At 43.3% G+C, this 19,464-nt stretch overlaps 1 protein-coding gene across 1 annotated transcript in view; it reads left to right on the forward strand.

Moving 5' to 3' along the window:
- The window catches only part of SMC1B (structural maintenance of chromosomes 1B), a 98,581-nt gene that overhangs the window by 62,723 nt on the left and 16,394 nt on the right, over positions 1-19,464 (forward strand). Inside the window, exons 19-20 of the mRNA XM_075210347.1 lie at positions 359-457; positions 11,289-11,445. Of these exons, the coding sequence (XP_075066448.1) occupies positions 359-457; positions 11,289-11,445 (256 nt within the window). The remainder of the gene's footprint in view (positions 1-358; positions 458-11,288; positions 11,446-19,464) is intronic.

The raw sequence follows: 19,464 nt of genomic DNA on the forward strand, positions 1-19,464 counted from the left end.
TCTTTGTCCATGTGGTTTGAGGGATCAGTTGTCAGAGAGGTTAGGGACTTGTATCATTTTCTATTATCTATGCTGAGAAAGAGGCAGACACTGTACCTTGTGCTTTCCTTGTTTTGTTTTAGCTATGTTTGTGGGAGAAGCCCTGAAACGGAGGTAGTAACTTTCAGCGAGATGTAAATTGGGAGAGTGCTTTTTGTAGACAAACTAGTTGAGAGTCTAATTACAGACAGAAGGAAAAGGGAGGATCCCTCAACAACTCTAATTAGAAAATCCAAGTACATTTATAAATAGGCATCTGTAGCTACACTTTTATATGCAATTTTTCCAAACCAAAATATTAAATGTGTTTGTTTTTCAGCTGGACACAGAATCTGAAAGTACTCCAGCTACTGCAGATATCTACGAAAGAGAAATGAATATTCGCATAGATTATAGTGATCTTTCCGATCATCTAAAGGTAACCTATGTTTACCCTTCATTGCAGCATGTCCTATTAAACTGTTTAAGATATAACTGCTAAAAGAGTGATTCATTAATGCTGAAAATGTGTTTTTTGTTTACTCGCGTTAAATCCTTTTCTCTGAGTCCATGGATGACAACGACTAATGGGTATAGTTCTTCCAGGCAGGAGTTTGGCACTTTTCATCAGAAGTCTGAACCTCCTTCCCCTTCTATAGCCCCTCCCTAAGTGCCCACAAGAGTATGGTGCTTTTCATCACAGCTGCCACTGGCAGCAAAGGATTTTATTTACTTAATTTATACTCTGCATGAATGCGGCCAGCAGCATCCAGAAAGCCTCAAGGCAAGTGTTGGATGCCAGGAGTGCACAGAAGTATTATCCCTTCAGGGCCTCCTCCTACCACCTCTGCTCCCTAAGAGAGACTGCCACCGGGGGTCATTGCCGCTACAGGACCTGGTGACTCTGAGACCCAAAACTGCTGCCACACTATCAGGAACTGCAGTGCCGGACAGAGTACCCGAAATTCTGCTAAAGGTAAATAAACTTCCCATTCCTGACCGGAAGTCCACAGTCTCTTGACTTGAAGCCCACAAAGGAGAGCTCACAGTCGCGATCAACCACCAACAAACACGGGGGTAGGCGTTACGTCATCCTCTGCTTAATCTTTGGTCCAGTCTATTGCTGAACTCACATAGCTGGCTACGTGTTTCCATGGGGTAGACAAAGAGAACCTCACTTTTGCCTCTGCTGAAACCTCAGCAAGCGAGTCCCTTCATTTGAGGTTTCTCATTTAGGAGTCCTTTGGCTCTGTGGCAACTACACCTGATGAGTCGTTGAGCCGGTTGAGACCTGAAATCTAGCGAGGCCAGTCCAGATCCTCGCTATGGTTACTTCTCTTTAGAGAAGAGTTTACATTCCGCCTCCCCAGCTATGACTCTCCAAAGGTAGTTCAGTCCCTGTGAGGGTTCAGACCCCATGTTATCTCAGGAGCAGAGGGCAAGGTAGCGGTGGACATGAACAATTCCTCATACTCGATGGGGTATGCCACAGGGCAGAAGGGCATAATTTAGTGAGGCGCAGCAAGCACCAAACATTCAAGAGAGCGAGGAGTCAGCAAAGACTGATGATACCCTATTTAAAGGAAAAGGACGCTTGTATTTCCTTCCCTTATATCTATCATTTCTCTTTCATCCAGTCTGGGGGACACTTCTTACCATGGGTTGTGGAGGGAAGCTTGGGAGTTGGCACCTAACTAGTTAACTTTAGTACTGCCTACAGACCCCTCCCCTCTACAATCCCCCCGCCTCTTCCTCAGTTTTTTTTAGGTGCCCGTGGAGTTGGGCAGTGTTTTTTAGTGCTTAGTTTAAATTTTCAATTTTATTTTATTCTTTTGAATTTTTTTTCACAGATGGCAGCGCTGGAGTGTGTTCTACTATAGAGAACACACTCACAGCAGAGCAGCACAGGCATTCCCCTGTCAGATGAGAGCCAGCGGCTCTCACTGACAGGGACAGAAGAAACGAGTGCCTGAATTGGGAGTGACAAGTGGTCTCACGGACCGCTGTCACTCCTGGAGCCTCCCCGATAATCGGCGCTGCCACTGCAGGCATAGAGCGCCGGTTATCGGACATTAAGAAGGGGGCTATACCTGGATCTCCCCTCATGCATAGGAGGGGGCATCAGTTGTTATGTGCTGCGGAGACTACTCTGCCTTTAAATGCCTCTTATTTTTTATGGAAGAATCGCTAACAGAGGCAGCATTACTGAAGGGGGGAGCTAAGAAATAGAGTTTCCCCTCCTTCCAGAGAGAGAGATGGTCTAACCCGTTCTTCTTCGGGAAGAGAGAACTGATCTGAGGGAGCAGGTACCAGGATACTGCTGTTGGACTTCTCCCCTGTTGGGCCTATGGGCTAAGTATCAGATTTATTTAAACACATATTCTGTATTGCTGTATACAAGTGAGCTAGTAGGGGTTATGTTATAGTTCTCCTACTTGCTTAGGTATTATTTTGTGTTTAAAATATTACAAGTACAACTTTTATATGTAGATTAGTTGATTACTTGTAGTTACACTTTTCTCTCCACACATTTATCTCTCTCTCTCTCTACTCAGCTAAATTTATCAATTTAAGTCTGTGTGTTTGGTGTGCCTTCCTTTATTTAGAAATGTCAGATAAGGGAAAGGGCCCTATTGCAAAATATTTTACATGTTCTAAATGTAATGTAAAATTACCTTGTGGGCAGAAGGACCCGTTGGCGCTCTGCTCTGTCTGCGAGGCAGGGGTTCCCTCTGCGCAAACCCAGCATTTTTCAGCCCCACTGACGGAGGAACCGGCCTGGGTGACCTCCCTGACACAGTCGGTTTCCTGTTTCCTCTTTAGCACAGATGGTTTTTCAATCTAATCAATTGCTATCTACTGTGGCTACTTCGGTGGCTAATAATTCTAGTACTCGGTTGGGCCTCCCTGTTACCACAGGTTCTATTGGAACGTCTATACCAGGACCTTCCTCATTACTTACGGACCAGGCCCCTGTTCCCACAGAACCGGCATGGTCTGCAGCATTTATAAAGGGTTTGGATAAACTAAACCAGTTACTTCAATCCCCAAACATTCCGCCTGCTAAAAGAAGGAGGCCTACATCTGATAATACCCTTATGGTCCTTTCAGACTCTGAGGAGTTTTCAGAGGAAGAGGGGGAAATTATTTCTGATCCTGACCAGGTTCAACCTTTGGGACAGGAAGAAAGCTCTAAAAGCCAATTTATTAATGATTTGGTTTTAGCAGTGAGACAAGAGTTGGACCTCCCAGAACCGGAGGATACTACTCCTAGAGACAGAAGTCTCTTTAAGAAGGCCAAAAGAAAGGCTATCCGTTTTCCCCCTTCCGTGGAACTTAAGGATATTGCAGAAGGAGCCTGGAAACAGCCTGATAAGAGGTTCTCTGTTCCCAAAAGGTTCTCTTCCCTGTACCCATTGCAGGAGGAAGATGTGGTTCGCTGGGAGAGTATTCCAAAAGTGGATATTCCATAACCCGATTGGACAAGCACACTTTACTCCCAGCTCCAGGTTCTGCATCTCTGCAGGATGTCAATGACCGCAGAGTGGAATCCCAGCTGAAATCTATATTCACGGCTGCGGGTTCTTCCTTTAGGCCCACATTGCTTCGGCTTGGGTTGCTAGAGCCATGGAAGCATGGGCAGACCAGCTGGCAGAGGCCTTGCAGGACTCTGATTTACTTCCCCTGGCTTTGCATTTGAAGGAGGCATCGGGGTACCTTTATGAGGCGGCCCAGAACACAGCGGCTGTATCCTCTTCTATTCAGGCTGCATCTATTTCAGCAAGAAGAACGTTATGGCTGAAATACTGGGAAGGAGATGCGAAATCAAAAAAAGTCAGTGGAAACCATTCCTTTTTCTGCAGCAGGTTTGTTCGGTCCGGAATTGGATACCCTGATCTCCCAGGCAACGGGGGGCAAAAGTACTTCCTTGCCGGTATTCCCTAGCAGCAGTCAAAACCCTCGGGTCAGCTCCTTTCGTCAGCCTTTGCGGGGGACCTCCTTGCCTAGAGGACAGTCCTTTAGAGGCAGACAGCCCAATTCTCGAGGCTTCTCTGCCAGGGGGAGATCCTCGTTTGCCGCTAGGACACAGTCCTCCAAGACCCAGGAAAAGCATGCGTCCTGACGACCACTCTGTCAGTGGGGGGACGTCTGTCTTTGTTTCAGGAACAGTGGGCAGCGTCCTTCCAAGATTCTTGGATTCGGGGCATTATATCAGAGGGTTACAGGATAGACCTGCTGGGCCCGGTTCCACATCACTTCTTCATGACCCCGCTCCCCCGAGATCCATCAAGAAGGCAGGCGATACAGGATTATGTCGCCTCCCTTCTTTCTCAAAGAGTTATCTGCAGGGTCCTAGATTACCAAAAGGTACAGGGGTTTTATTCAAACCTGTTTCTGGTCAAGAAGCCGGACGGCTCTTTTCGTCCCATCCTAAACTTAAAGGGCCTCAATGTGCACTTACGGGTGGACAAATTTCGGATGGAATCCCTAAAGTCAGTGATAAACGGATTAGAGAAGAATCAGTTTATGGCGTCTATAGACATAAAAGATGCATACCTCCAGATTCCCATTTAGATCCAACATCAGTCTCTTCTAAGATTCTCGGTGGGATCCTTCCACTATCAGTTTTGGGCCCATCCCTTCGGCCTCTCAACGGCACCGAGGGTTTTCAAGAAGATCATGTCAGTTATGGCAGCATGTCTTCACCTTCAAGGAGTTCAGGTCGTGCTCTATTCAGACGACCTTCTCATCAAATCCTCCACGGAGAATTGCTTACGTCATCCCTTATCCCTCACCTTGGCGGTTCTCGAGGGCCATGGATGGCTAATAAACTTAAGGAAATCCCAGATGGTTTTGTGTCAACGCATGGTTTTCCTAGGGCTCATTATGGACACCAGCCAGCAAAGGATGTTCCTGCCTGTTGAGAAGATCAGTTCTATTCAGAGTATTACTACTCAGGTCTTGTCCTCTCCCAGCCCCTCAATGCACTTGTGCATGCAGCTGCTGAAAAAAAGGTTGGGGGGGCGGTAATCCTGCACCTCAGGCTCCAGAGACTTTGGTCGGTTCAGGAATCAGCCCTATCCATAAATGTGCTGGAGTTGAAGGCAATTCTACTGGCCCTCCGGGTGGCCCAGTCCCTCCTCCAGGGCCACCCTGTCAGAGTTCAGTCAGACAATGCCACGGCCGTGGCATATGTCAACAGGCAGGGAGGAACCAGGCCATTCATTGCAGCTCAAATTTTGGTTTGGCCAGAACCGAGCGAGTGGTCACTCCATCCGGAAATTTTCCAGTCCCTGGTTCAGAATGGGGTTTTCCGGACATAGATCTCAGGGCCTCCAGACACAACAGAAAGGTTCACAGGTTCTGCGCAAGGGCAAGTGACCCCTTAGCGATGGCAGTGGACGTCATGACTATGTCTTGGGAGTTCAGGTTGGGATACCTGTTTCCTCCGATCCCCATGCTTCCTCGCATGCTCAGACGAGTAAGGCAGGGAGGTCTGCCAGTAATTCTAATAGCTCCCTCATGGCCGCGCCGAGTCTGGTACGCGGACATAATCTCTATGGCGGAAGGACAGGGTTTACGTCTTCCGTCTCGAGATGACCTTCTTCTGCAAGGCCCCTTCCGTTACCAGAATTTACCTCAGCTCAGTTTAACGACATGGCTGTTTAAGCTAGCCTCTGGAGGGCTAGAGGTTTTTTCCTCCAGCGTGGCGAACACTATGATGCGAGCCAGAAAGCCGGTCTCGACTCGCACCTATCTCCAGATTTGGAAGGCCTATATCAGATGGTGCGAAAAAAGGACATGTCACACATCCTCCTTTTGTCTTCCTCGTTTATTGGCTTTTCTTCAAGATGGCCTGAAAGCAGGCCTTCGTTTAGGTTCCCTAGAAGTTCAGGTATCGGCACTTTCAGTCTTTTTTTCACCTGAAATTAGCGATTTTGCCAGATATTAGGACTTTCCTTCAGGGAGTCTTGCATATTCAGTCTCCCTATGTTCCGTGTACAGCACCGTGGGATCTCACCTGGTGCTGGACATGCTTAAAGGGCCTCCCTTTGAGCCATTATTTGTGGCAAATTTGAAGTGGTTGACCTGGAAGGTCCTCTTCTTTTGGCTATTGCATCTGCGCGTAGGGTTTCAGAATTAGGAGCTCTGTCTTGCCGGGAACCATATCTGGTTTTCCACAAGGACAGAGCGGTTAAGAACCCTCCCTCCCTTCCTAGAGTAGTTTCGGCTTTCCATCTGAAACAGGAAATTGTAATTCCGGTCTTTTCTCCCACTTCCCATTCGGAGTCAGAGTCTATGGAAAAGTTAGATGTGGTTAGGGCTCTCCGCGTTTATGCTAAAGGAACTTCTCTAATGAGGCGTACTGTTTCCTTGTTGTTCTTTATGATGCTAATAAGAGAGGCCATTGCAAAATGGATTACGGCTACCATTAGGCAAGTTTACATAAGGCTATCCGTCCGGTGCCTGAGTGACTTACGGCCCATTCTACTAGATCGGTAGGGGCGTCTTGGGCAGCGAGATATGGGGCTTCTGCAGACTAGCTTTGCAGAGCAGCCACCTGGTTCTCTGTCCACACATTTACAACGTTTTCCAGTTGAATATATTTGCTTCTGTGGATGCAAATTTCGCTCGTAATGCTTTACGAGCGGGACTTTCAGAGTAGTCCCACCCTTAGGGAGCTGCTTTAGAACGTCCCCATGGTAAGCAGTGTCCCCCAGACTGGATGAAAGAGAAAAGAGGATTTATGTACTTACGTTAAATCCGTTTCTCTGATTCCGTCTGGGGGACACTGCGATCCCTCCCTTCTGCCTTTCCTCTATATGCTCATGGTTGATTGACCAATCTCCTTGGGGCTTTTTAAATAACTGAGGAGGAAGAGGCGGGGGGATTGTAGAGGGGAGGGGTCTGTAGGCAGTACTAAAGTTAACTAGTTAGGTGCCAACTCCCAAGCTTCCCTCCAGAACCCATGGTAAGCAGTGTCCCCCAGACGGAATCAGAGAAACGGATTTAACGTAAGTACATAAATCCTCTTTTAGGGGACTTACTAATAAAGTATGAGTAATACCCGAATACAAGTTTCAGCTATCACACAAATTGCACACTCTATAATTTCAGTAGTGTGAACACAGATAAATGGGAATCCACACCAAGGTGGATGCTCCTATAGCGCATTTGTCCAAGACCACTACTATTCCTGTTCTGAATGCTGCGACCCTCAAGGATGGTCGAAATACACTATATGGACAAAAGTATTTGGCTACACCTGTTAATGATTGAATGGAGGTGTTTCAATCAGACCTTTTGCCAGAGGTTTATGAATTCAAGCACCTAGCTATGTAGTCTCCATTTGCAAACATTTGTGATACAAAATGGGTTGTTCTGAAGAGCTCAGTGACTTCAAGCGTGGTACTGTGATAGGATGCCACCTTTACAATAAGATGGATCGTGAAATTACATCCCTGCTGGTTATTCCACTGTCAATTGTGAGTGATATTATTAGAAAATGGGAGCATTTAGATACAACAGCCACAAAGCAGAAGACCACGTAAAATCTCAAAACGGAGTCAACAACTGCTAAGGCGAATGGTGCGTAAAAGTCGCCAACACACTGCTGATTACATAGCTGAAGAGTTCCGAACTTTCACTGGCATTAATGTAAGCACAAAAACTGTGCAGCGTAAACTTAATGGAATGGTTTTCCATGGCCAAGAAGCTGCAGGCAAGCCTCACATCACTAAGACCAATGTCAAGCGTTGGAAGGATTGGTGTAAAGCACATCGGAACTGGACTGTGGAGCAGTGGAAACGTGTTCTGTGGAGTGACGAATCACACTTCTCTGTTTGGCGAGTCTGGGTTTGGCGGATGCCGAGAGAATGTTACCTGCCTGACTGCATTATGCCAACTGTGAAGTTTGGTGGAGGAGGGATAATGGTATGGGGCTGTTTTTCAGGGTTTGGCAGTGTTCTCTGGGGGCCTTTGCACAAATTAAATGTTTAAATCCTGATCTTATAATGATTTAACTTCTAGATTAACATTTTATATATCTATTCTCCTTCATAGAGGCTCAGTCGTCTGCAGCTTTTTCATAATCAAAGTCTGTAGGATCTGGTCCCTCCTAATGAAATCAGCATCAGATTATTCAGTTTGCTCTGCTTCATGCAATTCCTTAAACAGGCTTTAATTCATCTTAAAATAGAAAATCCTGTGTCCAGATATTGCACAAATGCTGTTTGGACACCATTATTTTTTTAAGTTGCCAGATACTGCACAAATGATGTTTACACTGTGTCCAGATACTGAGCAAATGCTATTTAGACACCAGTAATTTTTTTAAGTGCCCAGATAATGCACAAATGCTGGCTATACACAAAAGACCCCCAAATAAGAAGCACTGTGTTAAAGGTTTATCAGAAAGGGAACTGCTGCAAATGTGCACTTTTTTTTTACACATGTGCCCTCCCCCTGTCCCCTGGAGTTTAACACCCCTCCTGTAATGCAAAATTGACACTCCACCTGTGATTGACACCCACCGCCCGCCCTCAGATTTGCCATATTCACCACCACCCCCTCGGTTTCTCATATTCACCCCCCTCTCTCTTCTGCAAGAGTTCCCTGCCACCAGGCACCAGGAGCTCACTGCTCACTGTGATGAGCCAACCAACAGGCAGTGACGCTTCCCGCCTGGCACTCGTGATGCAGCCGAAAGTCCCTTGCCACCCAGCAAATAAAGCGTGGGTAGAACACTGGTTTGAGCTAGGCCCCTTATCTCTAGTGAAGGGCAATCTTAATGCTTCTGCATACCCAGTCATTTTGGACAATGATATGCTTCCAACTTTGTGGCAACAGTTCCGGGAAGGCCCTTTTATATTCCAACATGACTGTGCCCCAGTGCACAAAGCAAGGACTACAAAGACATGGTTTGATGAGTTCGGTGTGACTTGACTGACCTGCACAGAGCCCTGACCTCAATCCTATTGAACACCTTTGGGTTGATCTGTAACGGAGATTGCGAGCCAGGCCTTCTCGTCCAACATCAGTGCCTGACCTCATGAATGCTCTACAGAATGAATAGGCAAAAATTCCCACAGAAACACTCCAGAATCTTGTGGAGCCTTCCAAGAAGAGTGGAAGCTGTTATAGCTGCAACAGAGGAACCAACTCCATATAAAAGTATATGTATTTGAATACAATGTCATTACAGTCCCTGTTGGTGAAATGGTCAAGCGTACGAATACTTTTGATTTAGCCTTCTCATGGTTTAACAAAGCGGTGGTAAAGGGCTCTGAGCAACTTTTGGAGGGTTCACAATTTGCTTGACCCTTACCTAAATTACTAACCTTAGCTGAACACATTCAGGAGGTGTGAATATTTGAGAGATGCAGCTCTGGATCCTCGGCTCATGGGAGCTAGAAAGTTATTTTCTGTCAGTCATTATATCTAGGTGCAGGGTCCCAGGTTTCTGTCTTTTTGCACTACATTTAAAGCAAGACTACAGACTTGTGAAGGAAACAGAGGGAACAGTAGGCTTGGACAGCCAGATGGCTGTCGTCCAAGCCCACGGCATCGGTCTTCTTGGAGAACTAGTAAGACAGAGGGCTCTACAGGCAGATTGTCATCCCAGTGCAGATAATCCAAAAGGTAATGGAGTTCTAATCGAACCCCTTTTTAGTCCAAAGGCCAGCATGATTCTTTTAGCTTGAGTTGAGCTCAAGACTGTAAGACTGTGGACACTCAAATTTGAGTGGATAGGGGTCAAGATGGAAACTCTGAGATCTGTCATATCCAGCATGGAACTGGATGAACTTATCTTATCCAAGGATATCCAGGATGCTTTTTTTCATGTTTTGGTCTAGTAAGGCCATCAATGCCTTCTCAAATTTACAATTCGGTCTTACCATGTCCAATTTCAGCCTTTTTACAAGTCTCTGGGTGTTCACAAAGATCATGGCAGTCATGTCCGCTCTTCTGAGATCCAAAGGGCGACAATTATTCTTTATCTGGACACTCTCTTGATCAAGGAGGGGTCCCGGGCTTTACTTCATGTTCATGTGCGAGAGATTGCACACACATTCGAATCCTATGGGTGGAACATTGACTATCAGAAGTCCAGTCTAGTTCCTGCCCAGAGTCTTGTCTGCTGTTCGATGCCCTAAAGCAGAGAGTGTTCTTGTCTCCAGACAAGATACATTTGTTGCACAGTCTAATAAATTCTCTATAAGCTCTCTGGATCTGTTCATTTGAGCATGTAAAATAAAAATCCTGTGGAAGATGGTTTCAACCTTCTAGACCGTACAGTTTGTGCAGTCTCTTTCAAGAGTGTTCCAGATTGAGCTTATATTGAAATGGAACTAGTTTCATATTAACTTGACCAGTCTTTTTACCAACCTGTGTCCAAAGACGCGCCATTTGCACCTTTGATCGCTCCGAATAGACAGTCTAAACAGAAGCCGTCCCTATGCCATTTGCTGTTGGGAAAATTGGACCACGGATTCCATCCTTCAATGCTCAGCACTGTCAGTCCTTAATGTGGGCTTCCAAATAAATGTACCAGAACTAAGAGTGGTGCTAAAAGCTCTAGTCATAGGACATCTACTGTTGTGGAAAACTCTCCAAAGACTCAGTCAGTCAGTGCCACAGTGGCATACATCAACCATCGAGAGAAACAAGGAACTCCCTTGCGATGGCAGAAACCAAAAGGATCATGTGTTTGGTTGGAACTAAATGTTATAACATTGTCAACATTATTATCTTTCAGAAGAGGGTGGCACTTTACCAGAAGTGAGTATGCATCGTGACCTATCTGGTCAATATGCTCATAGCAGCAAACTCGGATTAAAACCTTAACTCCATTTCTCTCTGACCATTAAGGTGCTGGAACATGATGATTGAATCTTGGATGTTCAGAAGTACCTAGAGGACACTGCATTCCCTCCCTTTCCACTCTTGTTGTTTCTGGACACCTTCCTTGGGGCTTTTCAATTACACAGAGGAGTTACAGGGGTTGCAGAGGGGAGTTCTGTCAACAGTTACATTAACAATTTTTAACTGTTTAAGTGCCACATCCTGAGTCCCCTCACACAACCACATGGTAGCAGTGTCATCCAGGTACAATCTGAGTTATCAAGTATTAAGTATAAAAATCTTTTTTTTTTTCTCCATTTGTAAATGTAGTCAAATATTTTTATTGTATAGCTCAATTACTAGATTTTAAAATGGCACCAAATTCTGCATATTTACTGGTTTTCAATGACTTATTATTGTTACAGACCTTAATAACGGATAATGAAATTTCTGCTGAACTTATGAGAATGCGTCAGGAATGTATCGACCATGAAAATGGTCTACTAAAAACATCAGCTCCAAACTTAAAAGCTCTAGAAAAACTACAGAATGTCACTGAGAAGTTTCAAGAAACCACAAATGGTAAACATAATACTCTTATACACAACAATAAAACCAGTTCTCACACATATGGAATTGAAGAACGCAGAACTATAGGTTGTAGTTGGACTTGCTTGAATGTAGACATTGAATAGTTAACATGTTCTCTCCAAGTCTATTTATACTGAGCTACCTCTGCGGTAAAACTTGTGTTTGAGATATATATATATATATATATATATCTATAATATAAATGTCTAGTGGCGTGTATTAGTCTGTCTGTGTGGAAAAAATAAAACCAAGCTGCAGCGCCACCTGCTGGGCGGAGTTATACACTGACCTACTAAATTCTTAGTGTGTGTGGAGAAAAAAAATTCAGAAAGGGCTGAAATTTGGTATACTAAGATGTTTTTAATTTGTTAATTTAATTTGTTAATTGTTAAAAGTGTTTATAAAGATTTAAAAAATATATATATATTTCTTGAAGGAGAAGTGACACTTGGGAGTGGTTGGTGGTTGCCGGGGGTGACAGTGGGGAGTGGTTGGTGGTTGAGGCCTGGGCTATGGCCCAAATGCATGACAAGAACCTTTTTAACACCTTAAGTAGCTTGATTTCACTAGAATGCATGAGTATCATGCACGAGTTAACTTGTATGTGTATATATATATATATATATATATATATATATATATATAATCTTTCCCCTCCCGCCCCTTGAAGATCTGCACAACACCTCTCTTGTCATCAATGCTTTTTGTCAGGTATACCAAATTGCATAAAGTTAAGATCAAGTATAATCCTGGAAACCGGCACTCCATCTTGAAATATTTATCGTCTTAAAGTGCCAGTTTTAACTGGTATGTTTCTCCTTGACCATTAGTAAACAAATATCACTCCCCTGCCACAGGTATTCATGTTAGGAGAGAGGGACTTGTCACATAGGAGGTGCAGACTGACTGGCAATATGGAAATCTTGCTTTGCAGCAATGCTGTTTGGATTGGTTGACTTATACACAAAGCCGTAACTTTAAATCTTTCTTGCCTGGGACACGAGAGAAAAATTAGGCCCTGCTTATACTGTAATAGTCATTGTAATATTTTGTTGCCCTCTGTCAAACTCCATTAGACAAAGGCCTAAAAGATGTGGGATTTTAATACAGTTGCAATGGTATGCCAGGTTAAAACTGAATAATATATACTTTCATGGTTCATATATAAAAAGTAGATTTTGGTGTTAACTTGTCTTTTAAATTAGTGTCATCAGGAGGTTGTATGTTGGGCCTGGGTATTTATTTTTATGTAACCTGTTTTATTAAAATGTCAGTTACATAGTATCACTAAATTAAGATGTAGTTGGTTATAACTGTAAATGAGTAAAAAGGGGAAAAAAACTATAACTTTGGGATTAGGAGAAGGGATTAGTGATAGGAGAGAGGAATTGATCCCTTCTAGGAATTGTACAGATTTATCAAGAGGTGTATAATAAAATTACTGGTTTTGAGAATTGGTTGTGGGTCTGAAGCTGGAAAGTGGGTGGTCTCACGAAGATTAAGATCCAAGCTCTTTGTAGGGGGAGTATCTTCTGACTTCTCTTTGGGGTAAAGGGAACGAGAGGGAAAAACATGATCCCTCATTCCAGTCATCATCTCACAGCTAGAGAAGTATCTACAGTGGATAGACACTGCTCACATAGAGATTTGTATTTATCAGTGACTTGTACTCCAACTATAGTACCATGTGATAAGAAACTCATGGTTGCTCCAAATGCAAATAGTTATCGATCGTCTTACATCATTCTTTAATGGAGGGGGGATATACATACAGTATACTTGATATTTACGTCCACACTTACGAACTTTAGTCCAGAGTGCTTTGAAAAAGCTCTATTAAGAACGAAACGCGTCAGTGAGGAGGACGCAGTGGAAAATATCGTCCTGCAGCCTTATTGTATTCTTTGATTCGAACCAGGAATAAATCTCTCAGTTCCAAGTTGCACCCAGACAGCTGAACAGGTAGACAACATATTAACATGGTGTCCACCAGAACGAACAAAAGCCATGGCCACTGGACCAGGGTTTGCTAGTGTGGACTTTTAATACCTCTTCGTGTATACTAACATGAGGTGACATTATAGGCTCTGATGTAGTCGTCTTCTTGTGGGGGCATTATCCCCCTAAAGGACACCAAGGCTATTGCTATAGAGTCAATTGGATAAGAGTTAATACCCGTATGCTGCACTAACATATTTTATCTACTCGTTTTGACTTGATTACATAATCTGACTCTTTATGGAATATTAAATACCTGGGACCGTGGCTCCCTAATCCCAGGAGCTTCTAACATCTTTGAGCCAAATGAAAAGCGTCAAATCTCTATATAAGAATGTTCTTACTGTGCTTATTGCTTTACTAATATTATTTGTGCATTGCAGTCCTCATGTTTATACACAATTTATCTCCTTTGCTCACAGTTATATTACCGAATCATTTCTCTTATGTTTTTAATTATAAAGATCTGCAGTCTTTTATGTTGTAATAAAATGTATTCTATGGTTAATTGAGCCTGTATTCATATTATTCAAACCAAGTGTTGTGAATGTGACCCCCTCTATTTATTGTTTTTTACTTTGAACATTTTTTCTGGGTACTGTTTTTATTTTGTGTATTTATTATAGTTTTCTAGAGTGGTTCTCTGGTAATAATCCTTAAGATGACAGCTTATACTATCTACCCTTTATTGATGGTAATATTTCTTAGAATTTTATAATTGACATTTATACTTTATTATACACACATAGTTGTTGCACTTCATCTCTCAGGGCCTGATTTCAGGCATTTCAAAATACCAGGTGCATTTTGCCTGAATTCACCAGTTCATGGTGAATCCAGGCAAAATACCCTATTAAAATATAATGCATCACCAACGGTCCTCTGGTTCCTTTGTACTGACCAGGAACTCATATCAAGTGTTTTTTTGGCTGTCAAAATGGCCATGCACAGTGTTCTATATAGAATGCTGGCGGTGATCGCTCCCACCTTCTTCCTCCTCTGAAAACCTCAGTGACATTATCACCATTGTTTGCATAGAAGAGGGAGCGCTCCCAGACCTAGGAAGACACAGAGAGACTTTTCAGACACAACCCCTAGTTTTAGAATAGGAAACTACCTGCTCCAACATTAGTTTAAATGTCATCGATATTTAATCATATTTCTCATTCATGCCATTTGGGGAACACTCCTTACCATGAAAGTATAGAGGAAGCTGTGTTGGGAGTAAGGCAGCACTACAACTAAAGACTTCTCTGGCCTGCTCCTCCCTCTCTATGCCCTTTGTATGGAGACCCTTTTTATGTAGTGCCCAAGGAGTAGGGCACTTTTAGGTAGGTTTCTTCCATTTATATATATATATATATATATATATATATATATATATACACACACATACACATACACACATGTATACATACATGTACTGTGCATCCGGAAAGTATTCACAGCGCTTCAATTTTTCAACATTTTGTTATGTTACAGCCTTCTTCCAAAATGGACCAAATTCCTTTTTACCCTTAAGATTCTACACACAATACCCCATAATGTCGACGTGGATAAAGTTTTTTTGAGAGTTTTGCAAATTTATTAAAAATTAAAAACTAAGAAATCACATATACATATGTATTCAAAGCCTTTGCTCAATACTTTGTTGATGCACCTTTGGTAGCAATTACAGCCTCAAGTCTTTTTGAATATGATGCCACAAGCTTGGCACACCTATCTTTGGCAGTTTTGTCCATTCCTCTTTGTAGCACCTCTCAAGCTTCATCAGGTTGGATGGGAAGCGTCAGTACACAGCCATTTTCAGATCTCTCCAGAGATGTTCAATTGGATTCAAGTCTGGGATCTGGCTGGGCCACTCAAGGACATTCACAGAGTTGTCCTAAAGCCACTCCTTTGATATCTTGGTTGTGTGCTTAGGGTTGTTGTACTGCTGAAAGATGAACCGTCTCCCCAGTCTGAGGTCAAGAGCGCTCTGGAGCAGGTTTTCATCCAGGATGTCTCTGTACATTGCTGCATTCATCTTTACCTCTATCCTGACTAGTCTCCCAGTTCCTGCCGCTGAAAAACATCTCCACAGCATGATGCTGCCACCATGCTTCACTGTAGGGATGGTATTGGCCTGGTGATGAGTGGTGCCTGGATTCCTCCAAACATGACGCCTGAAATTCATGCCAAAAAGTTCAGTATTTGTCTCATCAGACCAAAAAATTTTGTTTCTCATGGTCTAAGAGTCCTTCAGGTGCATTTTGGCAAACTTTAGGCGGCCTGCCATGTGCTTTTTATTAAGGAGTGGCTTTCGTCTGGCCACTCTACCATACAGGCCTGATTGGTGGATTGCTGCAGAGATGGTTGACCTTCTGGAAGGTTCTCCTCTCTCCATAGAGGAATGCTGTAGCTCTGGCAGAGTGACCATTGGGTTCTTGGTCACCTCGCTGAGTAAGGCCCTTCTCCCCCGATCGCTCACTTTAGGCGGCCAGCCAGCTCCAGGAAGAGTCCTGACGGTTCCGAACTTCTTCCATTTACAGATGATGGAGGCCACTGTGCTCATGGAGACCTTCAAAGAAGCAAATATTTTTCTGTACCTTTCCCCAGATTTGTGCTTCGAGACAATCCTGTCTCGGAGGTCTATAGACAGTTCCTTTGACTTCATGCTTGGTTTGTGCTCTGACATGCACTATCAAATCTGGGGCCTTGTATAGACAGGTGTGTGCCTTTGCAAATCATGTCCAATCTACTGAATTTACCACAGGTGGACTCCAATTAAGCTGTAGGAACATCTTAAGGGTGATCAGTGGAAACAGGATGCACCTGAGCTCAATTTTGAGCTTCATGGCAACAGCTGTGAATACTTATGTACATGTGATTTCTTAGTTTTTTTATTTTGAATTGCAAAAATCTCCCAAAAATCTTTTTTCATGTTGTCATTATGTGGTATTGTGTGTAGAATTTTGAGGGAAAAAAGGAATTTATTATATTTTGGAATAAGGCTGTAACATAACAAAATGTGGAAAAAGTGAAGCCCTGTGAATACTTTACGGATCCATAGTATATGCACATATATGTATACATATATATATATATATATATATATATATATATATATATATATATATACAGGATATACATATTTGTATACAGTATAATATATATATATATATATATATATATATATATATATATATATATATATATATATATATATATATGTGTGTGTGTATATAAATATAATTTCCTGCCTGTAGTACCACTGTTCAACCAAAGGACCAATGTTGTCACTGTGGTACTTAGGCTGCCCTCTTACCTGCCAGAGCTGGCTCGTTTCTCCAGGATGCTTAACACGTGTCTCTGGCCTATAAAAGCCTGCATGTCTCAGCAGCCTTTGCCAGATCATCTGTTGCTTTTACCCGTGTTGCTTTTCCTGTGGCCTATACTTATTGATCTCCTGGTATTGACCTCTGCTCATCCCTCCATTTTTTGACCTCTTCCTGTAACCTTGACTCGGCTTGTCTGTGACTCTGTATCTGCTTGCAGCTCTCCAGTGTTTCTGCATTATCCTACTGCAGAGTATTACCATCAATACTTGCTTTCAGCTCTCCAGTGTTACAGAGGACTAACCTGTTCCAGATAGCTACTAGCAATCTCCACTACTTCGTGGTAAAGTCCTGCAGATCATCGCATCCTATGTCTGTTACCTTCAGTGCCTTGCTCCGCAGACCATTGCACCTTGTGTGTCATCTCCGCTACTTTGGTAAAGTCCTGCAGACATCACATTCTGCATCTGTTGTTTACGAAGTTCTCTTGCTATTTCTGCCATACCCAACCGTACTGCATCCTGAAACTTGTGTAACCCAGTGTTTAGTAAAAACCACTTTGTTCACTACGCTCTCTCTGTGGTCTTATATTGAGAATCCTTACACCCCACTTCAGGAACAATTGTGTCATGGAGGCAGCCATGATTTGGCTGGATCTAGGGAAGGAGGTATTTCTTAAACCAGCAGTAGCTGGATATTTGATTATTCACTTGCTACTCACCACAGCTTTACTTGGGTGCTCCTCTGCATGTTGGAATTTTTTTCACTGCAATTAGCCGGTGTGGTATTGTGAATGTGCTCTCATCCAGCCACTTAATATGCTATTTATAACACTACTCTCTCTGCTTTTATACATTGAGTACTGATTTATCACTCTGTTCTCTCATTGAACTCTATCTGACTTTATGCTTTCAGTACTAATTGTAATTATTCCAATTGTTACTGAACTGCTGGGTATATATACTGACTTTGTTTAAATTACTCCAGTTGTCACTGTACTCTCTCCTGCTTGTGGTTGAGTACTAACTTTATTTAGTACAAGGTCACTGTACCATTATTTAAAATAAAACACTATGTTGCTATATTCTGATACATAGCCTGCTAGATCAGTCTGTATCCTAGATTGTGCTCTACGGTTTCTACTTCTTTTTTTTCTTTGTTTTTTTTTATTTCTAAATCTTTTAATCATGTCAGAAAAAGCGACTACTTGCAAATCCAAGGCTGCCAGGGATAGATCTGTATTGTACTTAGCCTGCTCCAAATGTCAGGCAAAGTTGCCTAGTGGACATTCAGAGCCAGATGTGCAACTTGTAAGTCTGAGGACCAAGGTCCACGTATATATGGGGGGGACACATCCAAGAAGGCAGTGCCAATCTGGGCCAAGGTGCTAGGTCAGTCCATCATGAAACTGAAAAGGGATGCAGCGCGTCCTGTGGAGGTAGGTGAATTTACTCTTCTTACTCTTCCTTTAGGGGCTCCATCTGTAAATCTCAGGAAATGGTGTCTCAGCAAGTCGCAGACCCCATAGCAGCAATCCAGGAACCTTGAAAGATCAGTTCAGGAACTGGGTTAAGTGTCTTCCTCCCTGTAGAGGCTGTTGGAGACTTCATCACCCAACAAGACCTGTAAGCGTCAAGCTCAATCTCGGTTTGAAATTTTAGGAGATTCTGAATCGGAACACTTCTCTCAAGAAGAAGGTAAGATCTAAGGGGACTCAGACAATGAAGACCTGACTGGATGGGAGGATGAATCTTCCAGTAGACCTGATTTAATTTTACTGGTCAGACAGACCCTTGATTTTTGAGGATTTGGAACTGGTGGTTCCCGACGTTTAAATACCTCCCCCCAGTTATCTGAATCATTGGGTGAGGCCTGGCAGAAACCAGATGGGAGGTTTCAAGTTCCAGAAAGGTTCCAGTTTAACTACTCTTTCTCTAAAGAAGATATAGAGAAATGCCACCAAGAGTGGATGCCCCCGTTGCCCATCTTACTAAATCCACTACCATTCCTCTTCCACATGCTGCTTCCTTCAAAGATAGCACAGATAGAAAATGCAAAAGGAATTTTAAAATCCATCTTTTTCGCAACATGTTCCTTGTTCAGATCTGTTTTGCAGCCATCGCTTGGTTAATCAGAGTGGTGGAAAAATGGTCTGGGCAACAATCTGGGATTTCTAGATGGAGTTAATGCCATTGGCTAACAATGTAAAGGACTCATCTGAGTACCTGGGGAACACTACACTGTCCTTGATGCAGGTCTGTCCAGAACCTTGGCTTTAGTGGTAGCAGCCAGACATGCTAACTGTCTTGGATCATGGAAGGCAGATGCAAAGTCCAAAAGGACTCTGGTGGCCTTACCCTTTTCTTTTCGGACCAGATTGTCTCTCTAGAGCTCCTTTCTTCCTGTTAGTGCCCCAAAGGCTAGAGGCTGGAGATTCAGTTCTTTTAGCTACACTGGTAAAACAAAAGGAAATTCCTGAAAGGGCCAATACTGTGCCCACATGGGGCTCACCAAAGTGTAAAGCAGTTTTGGGCAGATGTCCTGGTTCCAAAACTGCTGAAAAACAATCTGAATGACTGGTCCCCTGCCAACCCAAAAAGCTTTGTGTTTGGGCCCCGTCTCCTGCTCTTTTGAGACCAGTAGTTCCATTCTTCTTCCGAAAGCTTTGTGTTGGGGCCCCGTCTCCTGCTCTTTC

The sequence above is a fragment of the Mixophyes fleayi genome, chromosome 4 (assembly GCF_038048845.1).
Source record: "Mixophyes fleayi isolate aMixFle1 chromosome 4, aMixFle1.hap1, whole genome shotgun sequence".
NCBI lineage: Eukaryota > Metazoa > Chordata > Amphibia > Anura > Limnodynastidae > Mixophyes > Mixophyes fleayi.